Source organism: Columba livia, chromosome 1 (genome assembly GCF_036013475.1).
Source record: "Columba livia isolate bColLiv1 breed racing homer chromosome 1, bColLiv1.pat.W.v2, whole genome shotgun sequence".
Lineage (NCBI taxonomy): Eukaryota > Metazoa > Chordata > Aves > Columbiformes > Columbidae > Columba > Columba livia.
Window position 1 is genome coordinate 178,147,849 of NC_088602.1, and position 24,530 is coordinate 178,172,378.

The 24,530-nt window shown below is 37.3% G+C and overlaps 1 protein-coding gene across 1 annotated transcript in view; it reads left to right on the forward strand.

The window, feature by feature from the left end:
* Window positions 1–24,530, forward strand: part of LRIG3 (leucine rich repeats and immunoglobulin like domains 3) — a 42,624-nt gene that overhangs the window by 10,126 nt on the left and 7,968 nt on the right. The window contains exons 4-12 of the mRNA XM_065048593.1: window positions 11,407–11,541; window positions 12,166–12,309; window positions 14,622–14,765; window positions 15,079–15,222; window positions 15,639–15,782; window positions 17,047–17,127; window positions 17,794–17,865; window positions 18,244–18,315; window positions 20,674–20,837. Of these exons, the coding sequence (XP_064904665.1) occupies window positions 11,407–11,541; window positions 12,166–12,309; window positions 14,622–14,765; window positions 15,079–15,222; window positions 15,639–15,782; window positions 17,047–17,127; window positions 17,794–17,865; window positions 18,244–18,315; window positions 20,674–20,837 (1,100 nt within the window). The remainder of the gene's footprint in view (window positions 1–11,406; window positions 11,542–12,165; window positions 12,310–14,621; window positions 14,766–15,078; window positions 15,223–15,638; window positions 15,783–17,046; window positions 17,128–17,793; window positions 17,866–18,243; window positions 18,316–20,673; window positions 20,838–24,530) is intronic.

The following is a 24,530-nucleotide window of genomic DNA, read 5'->3' on the forward strand; positions in this document are numbered from 1 at the left end:
GTTGTTTATGTATTTATGTTAAATCTCATTTTTTAAAAAAAGGATATAAATAAAGAGGAATAAACATACATGCCATGTCTGGCATAAAAATATATGTAATATAGTGGTAACATAGATGGACAAATATTCAATCCAATGATAATTTTTTTTAGAAGTAAAAAAATACATTCACTTATTTTTTCTGTGTTGGATGTTATTTGGAGGGGTTGAATTAAACTGAATTAATATGTATCTTAAGTCATGTGGGGAGAACACATATGGAACAATTGGAATATAATTTTTAGCATAGTCTTCAAAGAAAAACTGTGCTTAAAACATCTGATGGCTTTATTCAGAATTTTGAACTTTTATATGAAAGAAGCTTGTGGAGCCTTTCCAAAACAAGCCACTGTTTCCTTGTTGAGTCTTTGTTCTGACTTTCAAGTAATACCAAAAAAGAGGGTGCTAACATTCTGAAACTTGATTTGATTAAATTTCTTATGATGTACATATACGTTGGTTCGTTACTGTCTGTTGAAAAGCCAGGTGTTTTTTCCAGGGAGTCTTTAAGGAATGCTGTGGAAGTGGTGCCCTCCTTGCTTGCCAAAATGATCATTGTTGAAGAAACTCTCTCCTTGCAAAATGCTTTTTACTTTTGTCTCTCAGCTCTGGAGCCTTAGAATTGTACTTGTTTTGCAAGAATTTTCTTTCTCTGCAAAGGAAATTGCCCTGCTAGTATGTCTACAGTGAATAATAGTGTAGGTATCTCCATACAGTGCTGCATGTCTAAATTCTTTGAGCAGTGTAAACAAGCGTGGGTGGAGTATCATGTTAGTGTAGTTTCCATTTCTGGAGCTGCCTCATTTCTAACTATCTAATTGATATATATCTAGCTTAGTTATTTACATACTGTTGAATTATGCAGGGTAAACATACCCAGAGCAAGAGATGTTCCCAGTGTCACGGTCGTGGTCTGCCAGTAACGTGAAGCAACGATGCCAGCGTTTTGTTTTGATGGGTGCCAGTTGAGACTTGAACACCATGGGAGAGAAATTATCAGGCAGGTACACACCCCCTCCACCATGCAAAGACCTTGAGTCTGTGAAGGAGTGTACAGGCACATGCAGGTACACTCTTGCTAGATGGGTGGAGATGCATCTACGTTTTTATTCATGTGATGATTATGTATCTTGTCAGATGGCATAGGGCAGCTTCTGAGCCTCCTGGGAATCACGACACTGCTGTGAACTAAATGGGTGGTAGTTGGGGCTGAATTTGGTCCAGAGGCCTTAAGTTGTGAAGCTGTGATGAATTGCCTGACACTGACAGATATAATACATTCCAGAGGGAGCAAAGAGTAGCGTTCATCTTTCCTAACCTTAATTCTTGAAAGTCTGGCATCGTAAGTATGAGTTACTAACTGTAGATCCTGTTCAGGATGAGAGGAGAAAAGGCACTCTCTGAAGTGATTTCTCTCCCTACTCTCGACTTTCCTACTGAAGCCCATCTAGGTACCTATTTTAAACTAACTTTTAGATGTTTCAAGTTAGGTTCCTTTTGAAATGTCTAGCCAATGTGGGCATGCCTATCTTACAGTGACGCTACTTGTAAAGGTCTGGTAGCATCTTTCAGCATGTTTGACCATTTAAGTCATTTATTTGAAACTGAAATTGCAGGGTGTTCTTTGTGCTCAGCCACCCAGCACTTCTGTGAGAGAAGGCAAGAAGAGAGCAGTTTATCAAGGCAGAAAGAGAGTTCAGCCATCTGGCAGAGATTGCCACTTCTCTTGTCAGCACAGTAGTTCGAGGCTGGGTTCCCCAAGTGCTGGACAACATCAGCTTTTGAAGACAATACTGGATTTAACAACTGTTTTCCACAAATATATTATGTGCAGATTCCACACACGGTAATGTAGCTGCATTTATCCCTAAAAGTAGAATGTTAGATGTTTTTTAATTTGCATTCCTGACGTGCTTGTAAAAACAGTTAAATTAGTGTAGAATTGCTTTTGGTGGTTGTGGTAGAAAATTCTGCGGTTGTTGGAGAATAAACAAGTTACTTTTCGTTGTTTCTAGATAGGCGGATTGCTTTTGTGTTAGGTAAGGAAATGGACACTAATGCCCTCATACCAGGAGATCAGGCAAAGGTTCTGGGTTTGCTTCCCATTCTAATGGCATTCCTTATGCAACATGTACCAGTCCTCTCCTATTTATCATGAAAATCTGCTAGAATCTATGATGTTGATACATGAGAAGAAAACTAGTATTGCCTTTTCAGGTCTGTCATTGCTGTAAAGTTTTGTACCTAGTCTGAATCCAGAAATAGGTTGAAACCAAGTAATATAGGTACAGTAGCCTTGTGTAGAAGTCCTGCGTGGTGTTTAACTGTCAACTACCATTTGCATAGCGATTTTCCTTTAAAATTCTTCAGAAAACATTAACTACTTTTGTGTAATTAGTGCTTTGTAAGGAAGAAAGACACTGATTTGCAAATGGTGCAACATTATTTAAGGTTTTGTTTAAGGATGTACAGTTTAAATAAGAAACCTATCCTACCTTACTTGCAGAATTTTTAAAAATACAGAATTGTAGGCACCATCTGACATTATTGGTGCACTGCATCCTTGAGTGCTGTGGCAAATGGAAGGCAACAGTGACTATAAAGAGACAGAACAGCTTTGAATATTGATGTATCCTTCCTCCCCAACTAAATTTTACTGTTCGTATCAAAATATATTGGTGGAACTAGAATTCATAATAAAAAACATGTTTCTTATTACCTACATCCAGGATATGTTATATAGTAATCATCTTGCTGTCTGTAGGGACTAGAAAAGCTGTACGTGCCAAAGTGTCTAGTGCGTATTGTGAGATGCTAATGTTAGTTTAGGCTAGCTTTAAACAACGGAGTGTTTTAAATAAACTTGTGGTTTTACATTTTATTGAACAGAAATTACTTCGTTTAAAAGCTCTAGTACATATGGTGCAGGTAATTTAGATGGAAGTATCATTGTAGCTTATGTTGTGAAGACTGATCATGTTAGTCTAGAAAACAAACAAATAACTCGGTCCTACTAAATCCAGAGTAGAAAATACAAAGTTCATGGTGCTGAACTAAAAGGAGGATGGATGAATGATTCACAATCCAGTGATGCTTTTCAGGTTTTACACTGAGGTTTCCACTTCACTTTTTTCAGACTGTGAAATCTTCTGTTCGTAAGAGACATAGAATATGGACCAAGGTTTTACTCTGCTGTGCTGATGGGACCCTCCAACCCCATCGGAACAGGAAGCCTTTAAAGCAGTAAAAATGAGGAGTGGCCATTCACTTTTGAGTTCTGCGATGATGAAAAATGTTGCCAGTGTTGAGGAGGATTCTTGAAACGTTCCCAGTTGTTTGTTAGGTGCGGGACTGAATCCACAACTCACTTTTCTGAAGGCTTTCTACAGCCTTCGGTTTTTAATGTCTTCCTGTCAGTATATGCTGAGTTTAGATGCATCATCTTTGAAGGCACATGTCTTGTGTCCTGGATGTTTAAAAAGATAAATGAACAAAAAGTATTAAGAAAAAAGATTGGTCAGGAGATAAAAAACGTGGCAAAAGGACTGTAAAATAGCTAGTCTTAAGGGACTGCAGGGGTCACAAGTTTTCATAGTAAGCAAAATTGTTTCAACTTTAAATGTAGCTTTCTGATGAGCCCCTGCAAAATGACTCTGACTACTTGTTTATGTTTACTTGATTATTAATCTCAGACCTTTGGTGTTCAGTGAACACTTCTGTAAAAGCAAACCTAAAAGCTGGAAGTGAATTGCTATATGGAAAAAGTACAAAGTGATTCTCTTCAAAGGCAAAAAAAACCCCAAAACTAAAACAAAAAAAACACTCAACATTACTTAAACCGTCAACAATTATTTATTTTTTTTAAAAATATTATTTCACCGAAAACAAACAAAAACCCAGGGAATGCCTGTAAAGTTTTTTCAGGTCCAGATGGTAGTGCGTGCTCCGAATGGGAGGTTCTGCTTGCTGCTCATCTAACCCGCACAGATGCAGCAGGGAATTTGTTGGCGGTCAGCAGGTTTTATCATGAATAAGCTCTGAAAATTTAAAATTAAGTTATCAGAAGAGCCCAAGTTTAGCTTTGTGTCTTCCTATATTAGCTTCTTCCTGCTACCCTGCTTAGTTTCTCATTAATCCTGATTTCAGTCATCAGTAAAATCTCTTCAGTGGACAGCATGCTTTGCTCCAATCTGAATAAAATCCTGGTGATGAAAGACATGGTTATGACACGGTTATTTATTGAGATTGATAAAGCGTTGTGTTATCAGGCAGTGGAGACAGAGCTAGCTCTGATGTGATATAAACCTTTAGTATATGGAGCTTATGATACTGCAGTGTCATTTCATTATCTTTACTTATAGGGCTTTAGGGTGAATGGGATTGTTCATCCTACTTAAATTAAATATGTAATCTGAAAAGGGATTTTTCTTCTAGCTCTTAAAACTAAGTAAACTAACTCTTAAATTGAAATGGCTTGTCATAGATCTTTGCTAAACAAGATGCTGAGCTTGTGAATAAAGATTTCTAAATTCATCTATATTTTAAAGCAGCTTCATTCTAGCTTCTATTCTCATTACCAGGAAGAAAAAAAGTAGTCTGACCTTCTTTATGTGGGAGGGGGGGAATAATAAAGCATAAGAGTCACTGATTTTTTTCATTCTTGGTTTAAAAAATACCTTTGTTGCCAAAAAGATACTCTTCCAAAATTTGAGCGTGCACTTCTGCATCCTGGCTTTGATTAGTCAACATACAGCGTAAATGCCTATTTAACTTTATGCACAAAAGTAGTTGCTGGAGAGAAGTGGTGATTAATCTCTTATACTACTTAGAGGGGATTTATAATGGGCATCCCAGATCATGCTTCAGATAGTCATCTTGAGAAATAAAATTCAACTAATTGAAGCAAATGTGTAAAATAGGTCATACATTTGTCCCAGCTGGCAATGTGGAAACAAGAGTGGTAGTTTGCACTGTGTGGTAGTATTTTAATGAGGAAAACTCCTGTGAAGGGCTTTCTGTAATGATGAAAGGTTTTTTTCATAATCTTTGTTCACAAGATTGTTTGGAAGGGTGGGTATGAGAGATCTGCCTCTTTGTCATCTCACAGTTGGCTGGGAATGGAGGCTGTTTGTAATATCTAGGAGAACACTGTCTCAGTTTGCATTTGGAAAGCTGCAGTCACAAGAAAGAAGTTTAGACTCCACTCCTGAAAATGAAAGCTTACATTCAGTTGGAGTGGAAGCCTTTCCCTTCTACGCTTGCCAGAGAAAGTGGTATTGTGTGTTTATAAAGCTAGCATACTAAACTAAAGTCTGGCTCCCAATATTAAGAAAATGTTGGTCAAATATTTTACATCCTTGTCATCTCTTCAGCTACCACTTTATTATGGGAAGGATTAAGATTTGGATGCTGCCTGGAGGAGTTTGTTTTGAAGAAGGATTGAAAGAAAGGATAGAGGAATGCCAGACTGGGCTTCAGGCATAAGGCTACTTTGGAAAAAGTCCCAAAAATGAGAGTGGTGGTAAACCATGTGTCATTTGGGCTGAAGTTGTGAGCAAAATGCTAGAGCAAAGAAACTTACTGGAATTAGTTCTTGCAGTCTCCGACATTTGGTGCGGAGACTAAGAGGAAGTAAATGAAAGAATTTGAAAAGGAACCTGTCTTAGTCAGACTTGCAGACATGGAAACTAGATTTTTTTTATGGCAGCAATCTAGGCTGAATGATGGGAAAGGGAAGAAGTGTGTAGAAACCAAGAGTTTGTTGCAGCAAAAATACACTGAGAGCCTAGACAAATGCTTTTGCAATGAGAATGGAAAATGCAAATTTTATGAGCTATTTGCAGTGGAAAAAAATTGCATGATTTCTGATCAACAGTGTTAAAGAAAAAGGTGCATTTAAAAGAATCAGTAATGGATCAGAAAAATAGAGAAAACTTCCTGTGTGACAAAATGGAAGAATGGTAGGAGATTTTACCAAGGAGGAGGTGCCAAGTTGTAGGACATGCAGTAGAGAGAGTGAGGGAAGTGAGAATGAAGTTAAGAACTCAGGCATAAGTATGGGGTGATATCTTAAAGAAGTGGTAGGTGGTTATTGCAGTAGAGCAGTAAAATGCAATGACTCAGTGCCTTGAGTGAAATAGAAGTAGATAGAACTTTCCTGAATTCCTAATCTCAGTTGTTAGTACTAGATCTAGAAAGAGGTTGTGGTTTGAAGTGCCTGGACTGTGCCTTCCAAAAGGGAAGGTTGGCTCTGTGACAATAAAGGGTAGGTGTTTTTACTTAACAAGTCCATGTATAAGATTAGAAATACGATTTATAATGTTGGAGGGTGTTATATGCTGGATTTAACCTAGGTCATACTTACGAGATACATTCTACATCTTTCTCTTCACCTTTTTCCAGTTCATATTTGGTTTGGGAATTAATAAAACTTTGGTCTCAAGTTTTGGACAGAGTATCAGTCGCCTGCAGAGTTCTGAGTTTTCATTTTCAACTTTATGCCTGTATACCACAAGAAGCACGAAGTATAAGAGCAGAGACTTGCTGACATCTGGCTTCAAAAAGCAATGACAGGCATGGATTACAGAATGAAGGAGACCTTCAAAGGAAAGAACAACTGCTTGCAGCAAGGGATGTGAGAAGCCTGTGTGTGAAGGAAGCAACAAACTTGTAGACCTACCAGTATGACTGGAAGGGAGCCATAATCCTGGCTCTCTCTATTTTTGGCATCTTCATCTTGGAGAAAAACAGTTTCACTTGAAATATTTCTGTACCTAAGAGTGGCAAAGATGAGCAAAAAAAAATGGAGGTTCTTAATTCAGTGCAGTTGGATGTCTAATGGTGAGAAAAGCATGTAGTCCCATTAATATAATGGGATTTTTGTAAGGGTAGTGTGCAGCTTGAAACCATAATTACAATATTCATAATGACGTAATTGTTCATTACAGTCTGACTAATTTTAATAGTCAAATAAATAGAAGTTGAAGAAAAAAAATCTTTTTTCTCTCTTCTTATAGGAGTTACCAAGACATTTTTTTTCTGGTATATGCTCTTCAAAGTTGTCTAGCTTTATCATAAAAGTGCCAAAACATGAGTCTTCCAGCACTTCCTGAGGAAGTTTATTACAGTCTTGATCTTTCATCTTCAGTATCTATTATTTTTTTAAAAATTTTTTCCTCAAATTTTCTTTCTCTCAGTGTCTTGATGTTGTTTCTTACAAGAGCTCCAAAAGTCCAAAGGAGTTTGTGAGGGCAGGAAGAGGACTGCAAGAAACAATAGATGATATGCCAGAAGTCGTATTACTTCAGTGGGTGAGTGGAGGGAGGAACAGGTGAAGCAACCACAAATATTTGAGCAAATGTGAAAAGAGAGGCTGTGAGCTGTAGTGGCACATGCTCAGATGTGGACAGTCATGTTGGCTTTGCCCGTGCTCTGGCATGGCTGCCTCCAAGCCAGCTCTAATCTGGAAGCCATGTAAACACAAGATGGTTAAACTAAACATCTGTGAACCCCGGCGTCTTGGCTTCAGCACTGCTCAGAAAGAGATGTCTAGCCCTAGCAGAGTGCTTTTTTTCTCCTTACATATCCTCTTAGTCTTCAGCAAGAGACTTCACTATGATTTCGTTTGTCTACTTGTGAGGCAAATTCAGGACAGCCAGCCTCTCAGGGCTTAGTTCAGGGGCAGGAGATACTGTCCTAGTCCAGAATCACACAGATGTTAAGACAGTTATTTTGCATCTAAAGACTTCGGAGAACACGCTGCACAGACACAGGTCTCCAAAATTCTTTCTAGACATCTTGTTTTTTAATGGATTGTTCCACTTCTAGACTCCTATACATGATCCTTTTCAGGATCATGGTGTAAGATAAGATTAAGAGGTTCTCAGAACACAGCAGATCAAGATCTACCTGAAAGAAGGAGTTACGCTGGAGAAGAAAATGCAAGAATTTTGTTGTTGTTGTTTTTGTTGTTTTGTTTTTGTTTTGTTTTGTTCTGTTTTTTGAGTGCGCTGAGATTTTTGAATAGAAACAAAAGATAGGACTTGAAGTCCTAATCTGTTTTGGAGTTGGGATTTCCATGTTACAGGACCAGAGTTAAAGCTTGCATAGGTATTTCTCTTAGGTAGAAAACATAGCTCATTGACAATCTTTATCAAGAGATACTTAGTCATACTATCTCAGATCTTTAATTTTTTTTTTATTCTCCCCCAGCACATAAGAGCTATTATGTCTAAATGGTGTTAACTAGATTATTAACAAAATTAATATGGAAGTTGCTGTGGTTTATATTTCCCCAGAGGCACGGAAGGTACAAGTCAATAACATCAGACGTGTTGTAGCTGTTGCTAATACAGAATGAATCTTGAGAACATGATTGATAGAGCTATTATAGATGTTTTGGCCTAGTGGTGTGGTTAAAGCCATGAACGCTGAGAGGGAAAGCTAAGGGTTCTCATACCCATAATGGAAAACTGATATTCTCTCTTAAGCTGGTATTCACACAGGCTTATGTAAAAATAATTAAAGCAGTCTGCATGCACTCTTGGGTTGTTGGGGTTTTTTGCTGCAAGTCAGGGTGTAGACGCTCAAGTTGCAAAAGGCATGTTCAGATTCATGGATGTATTTTTGGTGGTTTTATCTGTGTTCCTTGATGCTCCTGCTGCTTTTGCCATAACAGGAGAAGTTGTAAGGAAGCTGCCATGTATTGCTGTTCCTCACACATGAAGAAATTGAGATCAAATTGCTGTAGGTCTGCTTCTGTGAGAACTTGATGTGCTGGTTCTCTTGTTGCAGGAGGTCTCTGTTGCTCTGATTTCCCCTTGAGAGTCTGTGAAATGAAACCAATGCACTGTGTGCAGCTCCTTTTGTCTGAGCACAGTAATAACAACACTTTGCTGGAAAGTTGTTTTTTTGGGGGGGAATTTTTTGTTTGCTTTGGTTGGTTGTTTGTGTTTTTTCTTTTCTCCACAGTGAACAAACTTGTATGTCATTGTGCCAACACAGAGGATAGTTTGGTTTTGCCTTGACAATTAGATGGTGATTTGGTGGTTATGAGGAAGCCAGTACATTGTTTTTATTTGATTTACTTAAGTGATGATTGTGAAGAAAAATCAAATTAGCATTGAAGTTTCTCATTTTAACTGAAATTATGCCTTAAAGTAGAACTGCATAGTCTTCCAGATGTGAATTATAGCACTTAAATTTTTTTGAAGGGAAAACTGGACTAGAACATTGGAGCAATAAGGAGCGAACCATTCAGGTATTTTGTATTTGAGTAGCTTCTACAAATATGAGTAACCAGGAAGGTGCAGTGAGGACTGGTTTGATTTGATTTCCGTTGTGAGATGGAATAGGATTGGATGTGTAACTCTGTTACAGTGAACAAAAGAAGTTACTTTCTCCGCACAATATGACCTTACCATCTCGAAAAAAGAAAAATGTTCCCCGAAACAAACAAGCTGAAGTTTTTTTGTTTGTTATTGCTATAACCTGGTCTGTGTCAGGTAATTTGCCAGTTAGTTTAAGTGCTAATCTAAAGGCTGCGTAAGAGTTTTATTCGGTTCCATTAGGTCCAACCAAACTTTGTAATACAGGGGCTATTATCCTGCCAGTTGTGAGGAATTTCTGTTTTAAGGAGCAGTGCTGACACAAAGACAGCACTGTGCGAGCCCTCTCTATAACTGAGCACTTTCACACTGCAATTTAGGAGGCGTGCAGTTCAGGAAATTGCTGGCTTCTGCTGGAGCACACTTTTACTGCAAGGAAAATTTTATTCGTCACTCAAGTAATTGGCAGTTTTAATACCTTGTTAGTAATTACCTTATAAACAAACTAATGCATAAAGGCAAAGCTCTATGACCTGTTATCTAACTCACAGTGTTATTTGGCCAGTGGAACTGACACATGGCGGTGGTGTTTGTTGTTGTTTTTTATTAAAGTAATTTGTTTTCATTTATTATAAATACTTACAGCTAAGAGTTAAAGAAATGCAGTGTACCTCTACCAGACAGCCTGAGGAATGAAACATGATACAAGCACAGCGTTGGAGGGGCTGCAGGATCACTTACCCATTCCCACATGTGGTCAGAAGGCCCATTAATCTAACTCCTGGTTCAGTTTTTGAGTCAGGACTTTTTTTTTGTCTCGAGCACTAATCCCCCCACACTCCTTCAGTGTAGGAGGGTTCTCCATGCTATCCAAAATGTGTGGCTTACTATTTGATCCAGAGCAAGTATTTTCAATAAAGGCAAACACCTTCCAGAATCAACATTCTTGTTGATAGTTTTACTGAAATTGCCTTTGCCTGCAATCTCTAGAAGCTGCAGAGAGCTCATAAATTTTGATTATTCATCATACTAGGTACAGAATGTACCACAGCCAGAACTGACTTGAATTTCCCAAGGTAACACGGATCGTTTTGGGCTACGTTCATTTAACTGGTCATGATGGGTTTTCCCCTGTGTACGATTAGTCCTAAACGAATAACCCTATTAATGTTGCTGATGTGCATGTATGATTCTATGCATGCAACTGGGATGGGAAAAACTGGTAGGTTGCTGGGTATGAACATGAAACATGATCTCTGAAGAAACTACATTTCATTGGAAGTGAAAGAAGGGGTGTTCCTTACAGTAGACTAGGATACCCGTGTCTTTAAGCAGTTCCAGTGTTTTTGTTGTGGACTTGGGTGTGATACTTAGCTGAAGCTTTACGAGACAAGAAGTATAGAACATCTGGAATAAGCAGAAATTTTATTCTTTGCTAACTCACAAGAAAAATCTCTTGGATGAAATACTAGGTCTAATTGCAAAATTCTAGAATGTCTTCCTGAGGAGGTGCGCTATCATACACAATTTCTAATCTAGCTCTGTTTTTCTGGAAATTCTGTCTGATTTTCACACTACAGGAGTCTTCAAAAAATGAAACACTTTATCTAGATACTATGATGTTTATTTGGTTAAAACAAAACAACTCTAATCTCATTTCATTACAATACTGTGAAATACTGTTCAATGCAAATAGTGGGTATTTCTGCTGTTCAGAAGTAGATGATCATAGAGTTTCACATCTTGTTTTGAAAGCCATGAATTGCAGTAATTGGATTATAATGTAATTTTTTTCATCCTGTGTGCTCAGAACATGTTCTAAGAAATGGTGATCAACATATTGACTTAGAGCATTCCAATTTGTGATTTGGGATGACTAGAAATGAAAATTGTGTCTAGATAAACACTTCATTGGTTTTCTTTAATTATAAATTATTTTCAAGTGGGGGAATTAAGAACTAACTCTCATCAGAGTCCTGTGTAGTTAACAAGTGTTTACTCTGGAAATGACAGTCTTTTGACCGCTGCCCTTAAATTTCAGGACTAGCAACAAGATTGCCAACATCTTGTCTGAACATCTGAAGCCATTTCAGAGTCTAGAAACTTTGGACCTGAGCAACAACAACATATCAGAGCTAAAAATATCATCTTTTCCATCATTACAGCTCAAGTATCTGTAAGTAAACATACTTTATTTCTTTCAGGTTACTTTCAGAAAACTTGTTGGAAAACTTATATGGGCTGCTGTTTATTAAGGTACTAAATCGTCTTTCAATTAGGCATGCATTAAATATTTATTCCTACTTTCAACTGTTGAGTTTAGCATAAGGTACTAACTTGAATACATGAGTTGTTGCAATGAGATGTTTTAGTTTATAAAAAGTGAAGGTCATTATCTTGAGATTATCTTTTGGGAGAAATAATTATGTAATGAAATGAACTGATGTTTCCCATGGCCGGGCTAATGTTGAGTTATGTGGTGTTTGGTGGACTTCTTTCAATCTACCTTAATTCTTATTCAGTAATACTACAATGCCTGACCTACACTGAATGAGAAGAAAGTAATGGGGTTGCGATGTGCTATCTTCTGCCAATAATACACTACTGCAGAGTGGAGCAAAATGTTGGTGGTGAAACACTATTTGACCATAGACTGATCTGTCAAGAGCTCTAATTAATATGATAAATGAAATTCCATATATCAAGGAGTAGGCAGCACAAGAGCTTTGTGTTTCACTACTTGGTATTGAGAATTTATTAAATAACTGTAAATTTAACCTTCTAGACGTTGTTTCAACAGGTACATTAACAGTAACCGAATAACCTCCATGGAGCCTGGTACCTTTGACAATTTGTCTACTACACTTCAAGTATTGAAACTGAACAGGAACAAAATTTCAGCAATCCCTCAAAAGATGTTTAAACTCTCCCATCTGCAGCACCTGTAAGTGCAACCTACAATTGACTAATTGTTTTCAGATTTTCCAAAGCACTGGCAGTGCTTGAACTTTAGCCTTTAATTTAACCAGAGGCAGAGTGAGACAGACACAAAAAACATATTACTACAACCCTTACTAACTGCAGCTTTGTACTGAACAAAACTAGTCTTATATATTGGTGAGATGTGAATTGTCTTTGTGTTTAAAATCATGTTTGCCTATTAAAAGAAAAAGTCTGGAGAAGGGGTAGTAGCAACATTCCTGCTAAAAAGCATTGGAAAAATGCTAATTGAAGTAAACTTACATAGTTCACTACAGCAGTCACTTATTTTGTGCTTTCATGGTGAAATGAGGAGAATTAATGTGCTTTTGAAAGATATGACAATAAGCAATATGCTTGAGTAAAAAGACCATCATCTTTACTGATACAATGCTGTCTTTAAATGTTTTACTGAATAAATAAAGTCATTTAGTATAGAAAATGCTGGAGAAATCTCTTTTTCAGGTATTGGGGTTTTTTTGGTGTCTTTTTTGGAAAACATAAAGAGTGCAGAAAGTTGACAAGATAATTATTTAATAAATATTAATAATTATTTTCCATATTAGATAATTAAGTAGAAATTATGAACTCTCTCAGATTAACCTTGAAAGTGAAAGGTCGTAAGAAAAATGAAGTCTTAGGATGCTTTACACATCTGGAAGCAGTGTCTATGTATTTTATATATAGAAATGTAGGAAGAGTTTGACTCAAGCTCCAGTAGAAGAGTGTGAGAACAGTCCTGCAAAGCTCAGGGTTTGTTGACAGTCTTAGCAGACTTTCGGATCTTCAGATTCAGCTGAAATGTTGGAAGTTGATGATATTCTTGCGTAAGGAAATTCTAGTCTTTCACAATTTAATCAGTAGGCTGACTTAGTTATGTTAGGTAGCTAATCTGCAATGAAGGCCAATAATTTGTGTTGCCACCTGAAAGAAGTATTCAGAGGGGAGGCAGAGGAGAACTGAAGGCTGTTCTTACTGAATGTTCTTCACTGCTTATGCACATTTAAACACAGGAGGAGTAGGGTTCTCTGTTAGGTATCTGCTACCAGGTACGGTTCATGTTAGGCTGCCAGAGAGGAAAGCTGAAACTCTGAAAAATAATTGTGGTATAACTACAAAGAGAGAATTATTTAGGCCTTTACTTCATATGGCGAAGTAAGTTTTAGAGGAGAGGATCCTTCTTAGTTTCGTAGGCTGCAGGCTGATAGATCTGAGACCTTTGTGAAGCGGCAGATGATTATGCATTGTATGAGGGCCTTTTCTTGGTTATTGTCTAATCCTGTCTCTTCATACTATATATCGGTTGTTGCTAATAAATAAACTTTTAATTTGGCAAATGATGGGTAGTTTAAAATTCACTGTTATAAAAACAGTTAACTTTGTGGCTGTGTGAGGCTAGTAGGCCTCCCTTTTCATGTAGCTTGGAAAGTCAGAAAGCTGCTTGAGGTTGGTGCAGGGTTTGGAGTTAAAAAGTATCAAAGCCAGGGAAGTGTTGTGGAGAGCAATGGACACGTTCCTGTGTAACCTCATCTAGGTGTTCCTGCTCCAGCAGGAGGACTGGACTAGCTGATCTTTCGAGGTCCCTTCCAATCCCTGACATTCTGTGATTCTGTGAAAATATTGAGTACTGCTGTCACTGCAGCTTGCACTCTTGTCTAGTTGTGCCTTACAACTCCCTTCCCAGATACACACAGGTCCCAGCTTCTGACCTACAAGAGGGTGTGTAGTGGCAGAAGGGGCGAGTGCCAAAACCAGTTCAGAAAGAGGGAAGGAACTATTTGTAACTAGTTGTGGAGAATGAGAGAGGAATGTGTAACGAATGTTTGGCTCTGGACTAAGAAAGAAGGATCATCCAGGATGTTTATTTTTGCCTAGTTATCACAATTGAAAGTTTTAACTTTTTGTTTCAGGCTGATTATTGATTGCAATTACAAGCTAACCTAGTGGCTCTAATGCTGGATAAACACAAGGAACTTACTTTCACTTTTGAATTTGTGAATTGGATTAACCGTGACATTCTAGGTCTACAGGGATTCTTTAAATCTGAAAATCAAGGAACTACCAAGTACTTGTCCTCAGTTTCAGAAATGCAGAACAATATTAATATGGTTAAACATAATGTATTACAGTACATTACAGTTTGATTTTTATTACATCTTGTCTCTGTTTTATGGGCAAGAAAAGCATTTAAAAAAGGTTTGTTTCCGGAGAGGAAAGAACGGTTGTTGGCATGCAGGTAAACTTACTCTGCTGTAACTGTAAATGTTATTGATGCAGGGAGCTGAGTCGCAACAAAATTAAAAAAATAGATGGGCTTACCTTCCAAGGACTTCCAGCTTTGAAATCATTAAAACTGCAGAGAAATGGAGTTACTAGACTCATGGATGGTGCTTTCTGGGGATTGACCAACATGGAAGTCTTGTAAGTATCAGCCTTTTTCTGAGAGATTCTGCTGCTAACATATTAAGTAGAATTGCACAAAATGAAGATAATTTCTTGGTAAAGTTTAAAGATGTTTTTGAATTAAATTGTGGTTTGAAGAGCAGCAGGCAGTCATTGGTGACGGTGTGTTACAGGACAGCACATTCTGAATGCATGCATACAACTCTAAATGTAAATAGAGGCTGCAGCTCTCTGGCCAGTATCATGAAGTCAGGTGTGGAGCCCTGGCAAAGTGTGCACACTGCTGAGTTTCTGAACCTTATGTCTTTTATCTGTTTGTGTGTGTTTGTAGGCAGCTGGACCATAACAACTTAACAGAGGTAACTAAAGGCTGGCTTTATGGCTTGCTGATGCTGCAGCAACTCCATCTCAGCCAAAATGCCATCAGCAGGATCAGTCCTGATGCCTGGGAATTTTGCCAAAAACTCAGTGAGCTGTGAGTAGCTTTTATTTTATTCCAGTTTTGAACGCTGGGTATGTGCCAAAGCATGAGCTTCTTACCACTCATGTGTGAATTTTTCATAACAAAGTTTCCAAGGTGACAATAACTTTTTTGTATGTGAGACAGTTATATTTTGTTGAAAGAAGTTGAAACCAACCATGTCTGCTTCATTTCACTGTGGCAGTTGTATTAAAGCTGTAACACAGTCATTTTCAAATGAAAGCAATTCATTCTGCACTAATTCGTGAATTGTTGGAAATTATATACAAGCTTTGTGGTCAAAAATGGTGTAGATTTTGTGATAGTTGTAAGGGGGAAAAATTTCTCCCCCCTGAAAATTCACTTTGTTGAACTGAGTAATAAGTGCTGCAGCATAAACATTCAAATACATTTTTTCCTTGAATTTGCAGAGATTTGACGTTCAATCACTTAGCAAGGTTAGATGATTCAAGCTTCGTTGGTTTAAGCATGCTGGTTGGACTGTACATTGGAAACAACAAAGTAAATTACATTGCTGATTGTGCCTTCCGGGGACTTTCCAGTCTACAGACTTTGTAAGTTGACAAACTCAATTTTTAAGGTCAAAAACCTTGTGAAAAACCCTCAGTGTTTATAGATTTTTTTTTTTTTTCTTAAGAAACCTTTTGTTAACTTCCCCAGATCAGCATATTTTTCTTACAGTAGGATTTTTTTTTCAGAAGAGTTGGGAGAGGGTGGGCTTCCTCTTTCATTAAGGCTGTGCACAATGGATAGTGGTAATTATGATAGGAAATTTCAGTAGCATTGTTATGTGAAAGGCATGTCACCATTTGAAGGCAGCAAGCAGCACTACTACCCGCAGCTTTAGGGATCTGGATCATAGTTGTGTCTTAACTGAATCAACATTTTCCCTCATGATAGAAATAAGAAGACAAAACACAAAACTGTGTGTTACTATGGATGCTGATGCTTGTCGTGACTGGGCAATTGCTTTAAGCATTCAAGCGAAATAGCATTTCTTGAAGGAAAAGAAAGAAGTAAACTAATATGAATATATTCCAGTTCATTAAAATCTTCTGGTTATCTACTATCGACCCATCTGTTCACCAGATGAATGAAATGGTTGCGTTTCCCTGTAGGCTTCGAAAAGGGTGCTAACACTTTACTTTCAGGGGTTTGCTCACATACTCACACTTAGGGCATCTAGCAAAGATGCAGTTTGGATGTGTGTATGGTCTGTTTTTTAAGCATATGGGGAAAGAAAGATCATAAAAAGAGGAAATCAGAGACTTGGGAAGTGTCTAGGAGCTAAGTATTAGATTTTTTTCCTACTAGGATTCTTTACTGACACACTGTTCTCTTCACAAATCTCTAATCTCTTTATGCTTCACAGGTAATTAAGCTAGTGTTGTGGATGTTGTACAATATAAAAATGATTCACGTGTTAATAAATCTCTCTGTGTTGGTGTGTGAGTGTATTTTGTTTTGAAGAAGGAACCGCTGATCCCTTCCTATGACGTTTCTCCTCTTATGACAGTCCTGTATCTGAATACTCTTGTAGGGGAATGTGGGATTTGTTTCCTAATGATTCTTAAAGTTGTTAGGTTTGTGATCTGTTTAATTATCAGTGGCAAAAGTACTAATAGTCTACAAAATCTCTTAGTAAAAACTGAAGTGAAATAGCTAATCATGAAAAGTTTATCTCAAAGATAAATGAAAAACAACCTACCAGAAAGCTATTTTAGAAATTGTTTTAAATAATACATGCTCTTGAAGAAGTATGTACCTTGATCTTTTTAATGGCTCATGTGGATTGATTTCTCCTCCCCCCTTAAACAGGGATCTGAAAAACAATGAAATATCATGGACAATTGAAGATATGAATGGTGCCTTCTCTGGCCTAGATAAACTTAGGAAGCTGTGAGTATTACTACAAGATTTGTGTCTCCTCATCTCTTAAAAAAATTAGCTTAAAATATGTGTGTTTCAAGGGACAAGCCCAATACCTAATGGTATTATATTTTCTATAGCCAAGGTGTTTTTTTTTTCTCCCTTAACTTTTTGTTCTCTATAAAATGTTCCTGTTCTATAAAAGAAACTCTTGATTTGTCAAGTCAGGCTAATCTGAACTGTTTTAAATATTACTACTATTTATGTAAACATTTTTCAAATAATAAAGTTTTTCCCATAATAGGAAGTAATAAGTGCATTATATGACAAAGACATAGTGACAGGGATAGTCTTTGATAAAGTAATGCAGCAGTCAGTGGAAATGGCGTCATTGCATTGAAATTTTTGGATATACATTAATGAAATAAAAAGATGCGTACGTGTATACATTAGAATAATCGATATCACTGAACTGTACACATTAAATGTCTTCTAAAATAATTGTAAAATCTAGATGTTTACTCAAGGGGAATAAATGAGCATCTTCTAGAGGTCAGGCATTTTGCTGCATTGGAGAAGGCTGAGTGGTCAGTACTAGTCACAGTTTAGAAATAAAGGCCAAATATACAATTGTTCAGCTCAAAAAATACTTCCATTCTGTTGCATCTTTTTGTATCATGTACTTATGTATTTCAGGATACTCCAAGGAAACAGGATTAGATCCATTACGAAGAAAGCATTTTCTGGTTTGGATGCACTTGAACACCTGTAAGTAGTAGAAATTAACATTTAACCCAACATGGGAAAAACTGAATTTTGATACTAATTGAAATAAATATAGGACTAACAAACTTTAATTATGACTTCGAATGAAATACAGTTACCCTGGTTTCTACTGTGACCTTGAGAATGTTCTTGTATTTTAGAGTTACGCTGAAGATAAATTTTGGAATTAATTATAGGAAGTGTTATTTATTAAGCATGCTATAAATCTCCTTAATCCTGTCTCTTTAGTTTTTTGAGCTAGAGGATCCTTTGTATATTATTAAGGTAGCAAAATGTTCATGGAGTCTTAACTATGTTCAGTTTAGTAAATTCCTCTTTCCTACTCTGATGTTATTCTTCTGTTCTTCTTTGTTTTCCTAGAGATCTAAGTAACAATGCGATTATGTCAGTTCAAGGAAATGCATTTTCACAAATGAAGAAACTCAAAGAATTGTAAGTTTTTGTCTAAAGACATCACCTCTATTAAATATATATATCCATATAAATAAAAGCCTTGTAAGATGTTGCCTGTTGTCGTGATAAACTCCCACTGTAGTCGCTCTGAAGTCATGTAAAAAGGGTATGTCAGTGTGTTGGTTTTTTCTTTTATTTTTTTATGTGATTACTGTATTTAAGGGAGATAGCGTAGGATAGGAGGCATTCATTTTCTGCCGCATTTGCTGTGTAGAGTGCTTATTTTAAATTGGCTAATCTCTAATAGGTATTAGATAAGGGAGACTTTGATGTAATGTGCTATAAGATCAGCAGTGCTATCACTGAGCTAAAGCTTACTGGACCAGTGAAATGCAGTGCTGTAATTCTTTTGGAAAGACCTGGTTGTCAGTGCTTGTAATTGGGTCCTTCTATCCTGTAGTAGCAAAGGGGCAGATCTTCGGAGAAGTCATGAAGCGGTCACTGGGAAGAATGTGTTCTTCTAGTGAGTTTTGGGGTTTTTTTGGTCCTCTTACCATCTTTTTCTGTTGATCAGTGTAGAACAACACTGTCACTGTTCCCTGTGTTTTGAGCACAGCTAATTCTTACTTTTGCTTATGTCTTGTCTGCTCTATTGGTATCAGCTTTCTCTAGTCAGATCTGTTGTCCTGAGCTGCTCTGTGGATAATCTGTCAACAAATGGAAGAATAACAAAAAGATGCTCCTCTCATTATTTAGCACCACATCCAGCTGTGTCTCTAAAACCTCTGGTACCAGGGACTCCCATCACATCCCTGGGGAGGTTGTTCCAGTGTATGATTATTCATATTACAAAATATTTCTTTCTTGTATCTAGACAATATTTGGCTCCTCTGAATTCAGTTTGTCACCCATATCCTGGTGTAGCTGCAGCTACTCTAGGGAGCAGCAGCCATGCTTCTACCCATAGCCAGGGGTTTCCTGCCTTTCCTCTTCCTTGAGTTGAATCTAGTTTTGTCACTTGATTAGTTTGTTGAACTCACCCAGCTGCTGGGCATTTGCTAGATTTGGCCCACGAGAAACAGTGGGAGCACAGTACTGACACTTAGGGATTGATATAGATTATTTGAAGAGTGATTAAATGTGATGGAATGACAGTCTAACGCTGCTCCATGAGGTGTAAGATGCTACAAGATCTCAGACTCTGAATATCTCCGTGAAATAACTATTCAAGATTCATTGTTGTTTTTTGTTTTGTTTTGGGTTTGTTTGTTTTGTTTTCTGTATTTTTCTTGAAACACCTGGAAGACATCCATTATGTCTGAGGAAGATGTAGACAGAGGGAAGAAAGTACTTCCCCAGAAGTAAGATTCTATGGTGTAAGTTCTTATCTAGTAATTTTATTCTGAGGTCCCTGGAGAGTAAATCTGAAAATAATATGACATATACTCACTGTATCAGGGTAGCAAAAACTGCTGTGGTTTCTCTGCCTCCTAAGAATAACAGGAATGCCCCTAGAATTTCATTGAAAGATGACCTGTTTCATCTAAATGTGAAGTGAGGAGCTGTCAGTGTTAGTATGGAAAAAAAAAGACCACAGAGACACTCTTCCTTTCTTCAAGAAAAAAAATCAAGAATTGCTATGTCTTCATTTATCTTTAAAGTGGTTTCTCTCCCTGGTTCCATAAATTATTTTTACTTTTCCTTCAAAAACAGATAAAATTTGAAGTGAGGAATTACATTACTCACTGTGTTTTTTAATGTTTTTAAGGGCGATTCTGAGTTTTCAGCCAAAACTGAGAACCCTTCCGACTTCAGCTCCTGGTTCTAGATGCTTCACAGAATATACCTTTGCTTTGCTGTTTTTTTTTTTTCCTCCCTTCTGTGAATGTAGCTATTCACATAGGTTAGGTAGGCTGGTAACCAGTTCTATGCTTGTTATTTCAACACATGACTATCCTTCATCTTGCCACTCCCCTTTTCAAATATCCTCCCCAACATAAATTCTGACTGAAATGGAAATGAGTGAATGAAATTATCTCAGAATTTTTATGTGAGCTTCCAGGGCACCTCCCTTCTGCACTCTTCTGTGTGCCCATTCTGTGTGTCCTATTGCTGACTGTAGTTTGGTACCCAAGACACTACAAACATGCCTGATTGCCTGGACTCATATTTGTAGCAGAAGCTGGGAGTTCAGGATGACATGTCTGCTTTGTAGAATGTAAGACTCAAGACAATGGTGTCACCTCATCTGAGCTAAATAACATTGCTGTCTTTCTCTTGTGATATGTGTATTCAGCCTAAAAACTTAGTTTTGTTATTTATGTGTGCTCATATAGATCTCTGTTATAAAGAGAAGGAACAAGCAAACAACCTTTGAATGTAATTGCTTTTTCTTAGGCACTTAAACACGTCGAGTCTCCTGTGTGACTGCCAGTTAAAATGGCTGCCACAGTGGATGTCAGAGAACAACTTTCAGAGCTTTGTAAATGCCAGTTGTGCCCATCCGCAGCTGCTAAAAGGGAGGAGTATTTTTGCTGTCAGCCTGGATGGGTTTGTCTGTGGTGAGTATAGCCTCTGTTCCTCACTCCACAGAACAAATTTTGTTGAATGCATTGATTTTTGTTCTGGTCTCTTTGGTATGTTTTAGTTTCTCTAACAAAATGGGGAAGATTTAATATTTGTTAACAGTTCTTTCTCTGTTCCCAAACTGTGACGTAGATGCTCAAAGCTTGTGGTTTTGTACAAGATGGGGATTGACAGTTTTCTGACTTCTGTTTCATGCGCAGTTTGCTTACATTGTGCATAGCATAGTGTGCAAAGGAAATCTCAATAGTTTGTGGTGGTAAATGTACGTTCCTCTAGATTGAAAAGTTGGTTATTGTTTAGATTAACAGTCATTTTAAAGTGAGACATATTTTGGCAATCTTAAGATGCAGTTCTTGGGTTTGATTATTTGTAAGTTATTTTCATACTTTGTTAGTCTTGGGGTTATTCTAGAGCTGAGAAAATTTGAAGGTAAAATAGCCATATTGGCTTCAGCTCTGACCTTTTAATGTGTGTTTGTTGTCTATTTTAAAAATTATTTGGACCATGTAAGTTATTGCCTGTATGTAAACTATATTTTAAAACATCCTATTACCACAGTTATGCTACTGATATCTTGTATTTCAGTACACCAGACGGTAAATGCTAGTGAAATATTTTTACTTTAAGACATGAGGATTTGAGGTGATAGCATCCAACTTAAAAATGGAATTTCTCTGTGTGTTTAGGAACATTCATTATCACCTATATGTTCTCTATTTAAAGCAAAGCGAAACTAACCTTTCAGAGTAAAGATGTGTGTTTTGAGTAATATGATACATTAAATGGGAACTTTGAAATTATCAGGAAATTAAAAGCTAACTGGATTTTGCATACTTTTGTTATATAGATTTTATTTTTCTTATAAAGAAAATTCAAACTTTCTATTCTTTGGTGATAAAACGGTAACCATATTTGTCTTCTCCCTCTCATAGGAAATATGACCGCATAATTTTTACTGTTGCCACTCATACCCTTTTTTCAGTGGGAAAGCAGGCACAGAACATAGAATAGTGTACAAAAAAATAGTTTTCTCCCTTCCCATTAGCACTCAGATGTTCAATATATTAATGTTCAATAATGCGTGGATGGTACATAATCTAGCTGCTGCTGAAAAAGGGAAGTTGACACAGTGCCGGAAATTACAGATTACTCAATAGCTAATGGAGTGTATATGAAGTATACATCCTCATTTATGAGAAGCCTGTCCTGACAAGAAATTAAATTGGGGGATTTAAAAATATGTGTCTTATTTGTTAAACCACAAGGGACTTTTAGCTTCTGAATGCTATTTGTAATGAATTAATTAAAAACCCTTTAAGATATATTAGCAAAAGGGACGTACTGAGAGTAAGCTGTTGTGTTTAATACATAAAGTAATTGCCATGCAGAAGCAACTAGAATCTCTTAATACAATCAATGAATATTTTACTGTTTATTAAATCTTTAAAGTGTGCTATTACTAGACATTTGGGCATGCACACCTTGCCTTGTAAGTTTATAATGGCCACTTTTGCTTTTATAGAATTTTCAAGAGGAGTTTTAAGTCTTGTCTGAAATTTAAAACAAAAAGTTACATATAATTTATATGGGTATATAAATCCTCCAAATCATGCCAAGTTACATTTTTCAAAACAGCTAGGAGGTAGCAGGGAGTCATCCTAATTTGTTAAAGGCAAGCACATGTTAGGCAAGGGTTCCGTATCTCTTAAACTAAAAAAAAAAAAAATAAAAACAGAAAATCTGTGTAATTTCTGCTTCCTAATATCATGTCTTCCAAGCTGAAACAAATCATGAGACACTTCCGTACTAAAGGTAACTGTGGAAGAAAAATAGAGTAGATACTCTTTTGACCTGTATTAATTATTTCAAGTTAACATAGTGATGCTAAAAGAGCACCATCTAGGTGATGAGTAGCTTGTTTTCTGTTACATAGTAGTCAAGTGGCTTCTATAAAATGAGAAATATATTTCTCAAAAAGATTGCATGCCTCTGTGTGTATATGTGTTTATGTATCTGTGACACATGTATTCAAATACACCCTCCATTTATTCTGACAAAACACATTGCCAGTCTTATCCTAGAGCATTCTTCTGTATTCTGTAGTATCTGCTTATTTGAATGGCTTTTTCATCCTCCCTTCCTGCCACATAATTAAGATTTTAAAATATTTTATTATTGTATTGATAGTACAGCTAAAAAAGAATGAAGTGTGTCTGTCTTTTCACAAGGCTAATTTATTTACGAATGTTCTACTTAGTTATCCCTGTGCAAAGTCAGTGATAGCATCAACTCAGTTTGCCACAGAGGATTGGGTATGAAACATAAAAACCAAATGTCCTGGGAGATTCTGAAGGGCCCCTGCTTAGTGTCCCAGATGGGGGATCTGTGTTGCCCTGTGGCAGGAGCGCAGCTCCAGACTTGCAAGTGTTCTGCAGGCAGCTCAAGTTCAGGCTGTCTGCACGTCTCATTTTCTTTTGTAACACACAGCATAGAGGTTCTTCAAGGAAATAAGGCTTTGACCCTGGTATGTTGTTCCCAAACAAATGAGACTGAAGGAAGCAAAGCGGCTGGGTAAAACCTGACTCTGCAGTGCAGGCAGGGCTGGAAGTAAAGGAGTGTTTGAGGCACAGGGCTTTTCCCATAATCCCTCTCAAGTTTGGGCCTCTGTCTTTGTCAGGAGGTACGAGACATCTTGAAAGCTGGGAATAGGATAACGCTTTTGGATTTGATAGTGGAAGCATTTAATTGCCTACTCTGTTTGTACATGCAACCACAGAATGTTAGGGATCGGAAGGGACCTCGAAAGATCCATCTAGTCCAAACCCCCAACTGGAGCAGGAACACCTAGATGAGGTTACGCAGGAACGTGTCCAGGCGGGTTTTGAATGTCTCCAGAGAAGGAGACTCCACAACCTCCCTGGGCAGCCTGTTCCAGTGCTCTGTCACCCTCACTGAGGAGAAGTTTCTTCTCATATTTAAGTGGAACCTCCTGTGTTCCATTTTGTACAGAGTTAACAGAATAAATAGTTCAGAAGGCAACTAATTCTGTAAACTCACAAAGTGGCACTTTGCAGGTAACTTTCCAATAGTAAAGGGACCTTTAGAAACAAATGTGTTGAAATTCTTGTGTTCTGCCTGGTTAAGGGATCTTCAGCACTGCTGTGTTAGTAAGGTGGATAAAACAGCCACAAATCACTGGAACAGTGACTTTTGTATGTACTTGTTTTTTGTGGGTTTGGGGAATACCCTCGACTTTAACTTTCAGTTTTCAATGGCAGAAGAAAGATGCTTTCAATAAAGAAAAACTCACAGCAGCCTGAGGTGTTATGAAGATGAAGGGTAGGTTTCATGACTGACATTCAGAATAGTTCTTAGGGATGTCAGGGGGTAGTTCTCCCCTCTTCAGTGCTGCTGTTGAACAAACTGTGCACACAGTCTGCTTTTAAATGTGCTTGCTCTTCAATAAGAGATGACTTGGCACAATAAACTCATAAATATGGCATCTTTAAATTCCCTAAGGCTAACAAAATTTAAAACAAAAGCATTCTGTATCCATTTTATAAATATTAATACTTATCTGACTCTTCTATCAAATCTATAAAACAAGGCTTACAAACTCTTCCTAGAAAGAGTCCTCAGGCCTCACATATATTTTTTTTTTTGTCTTT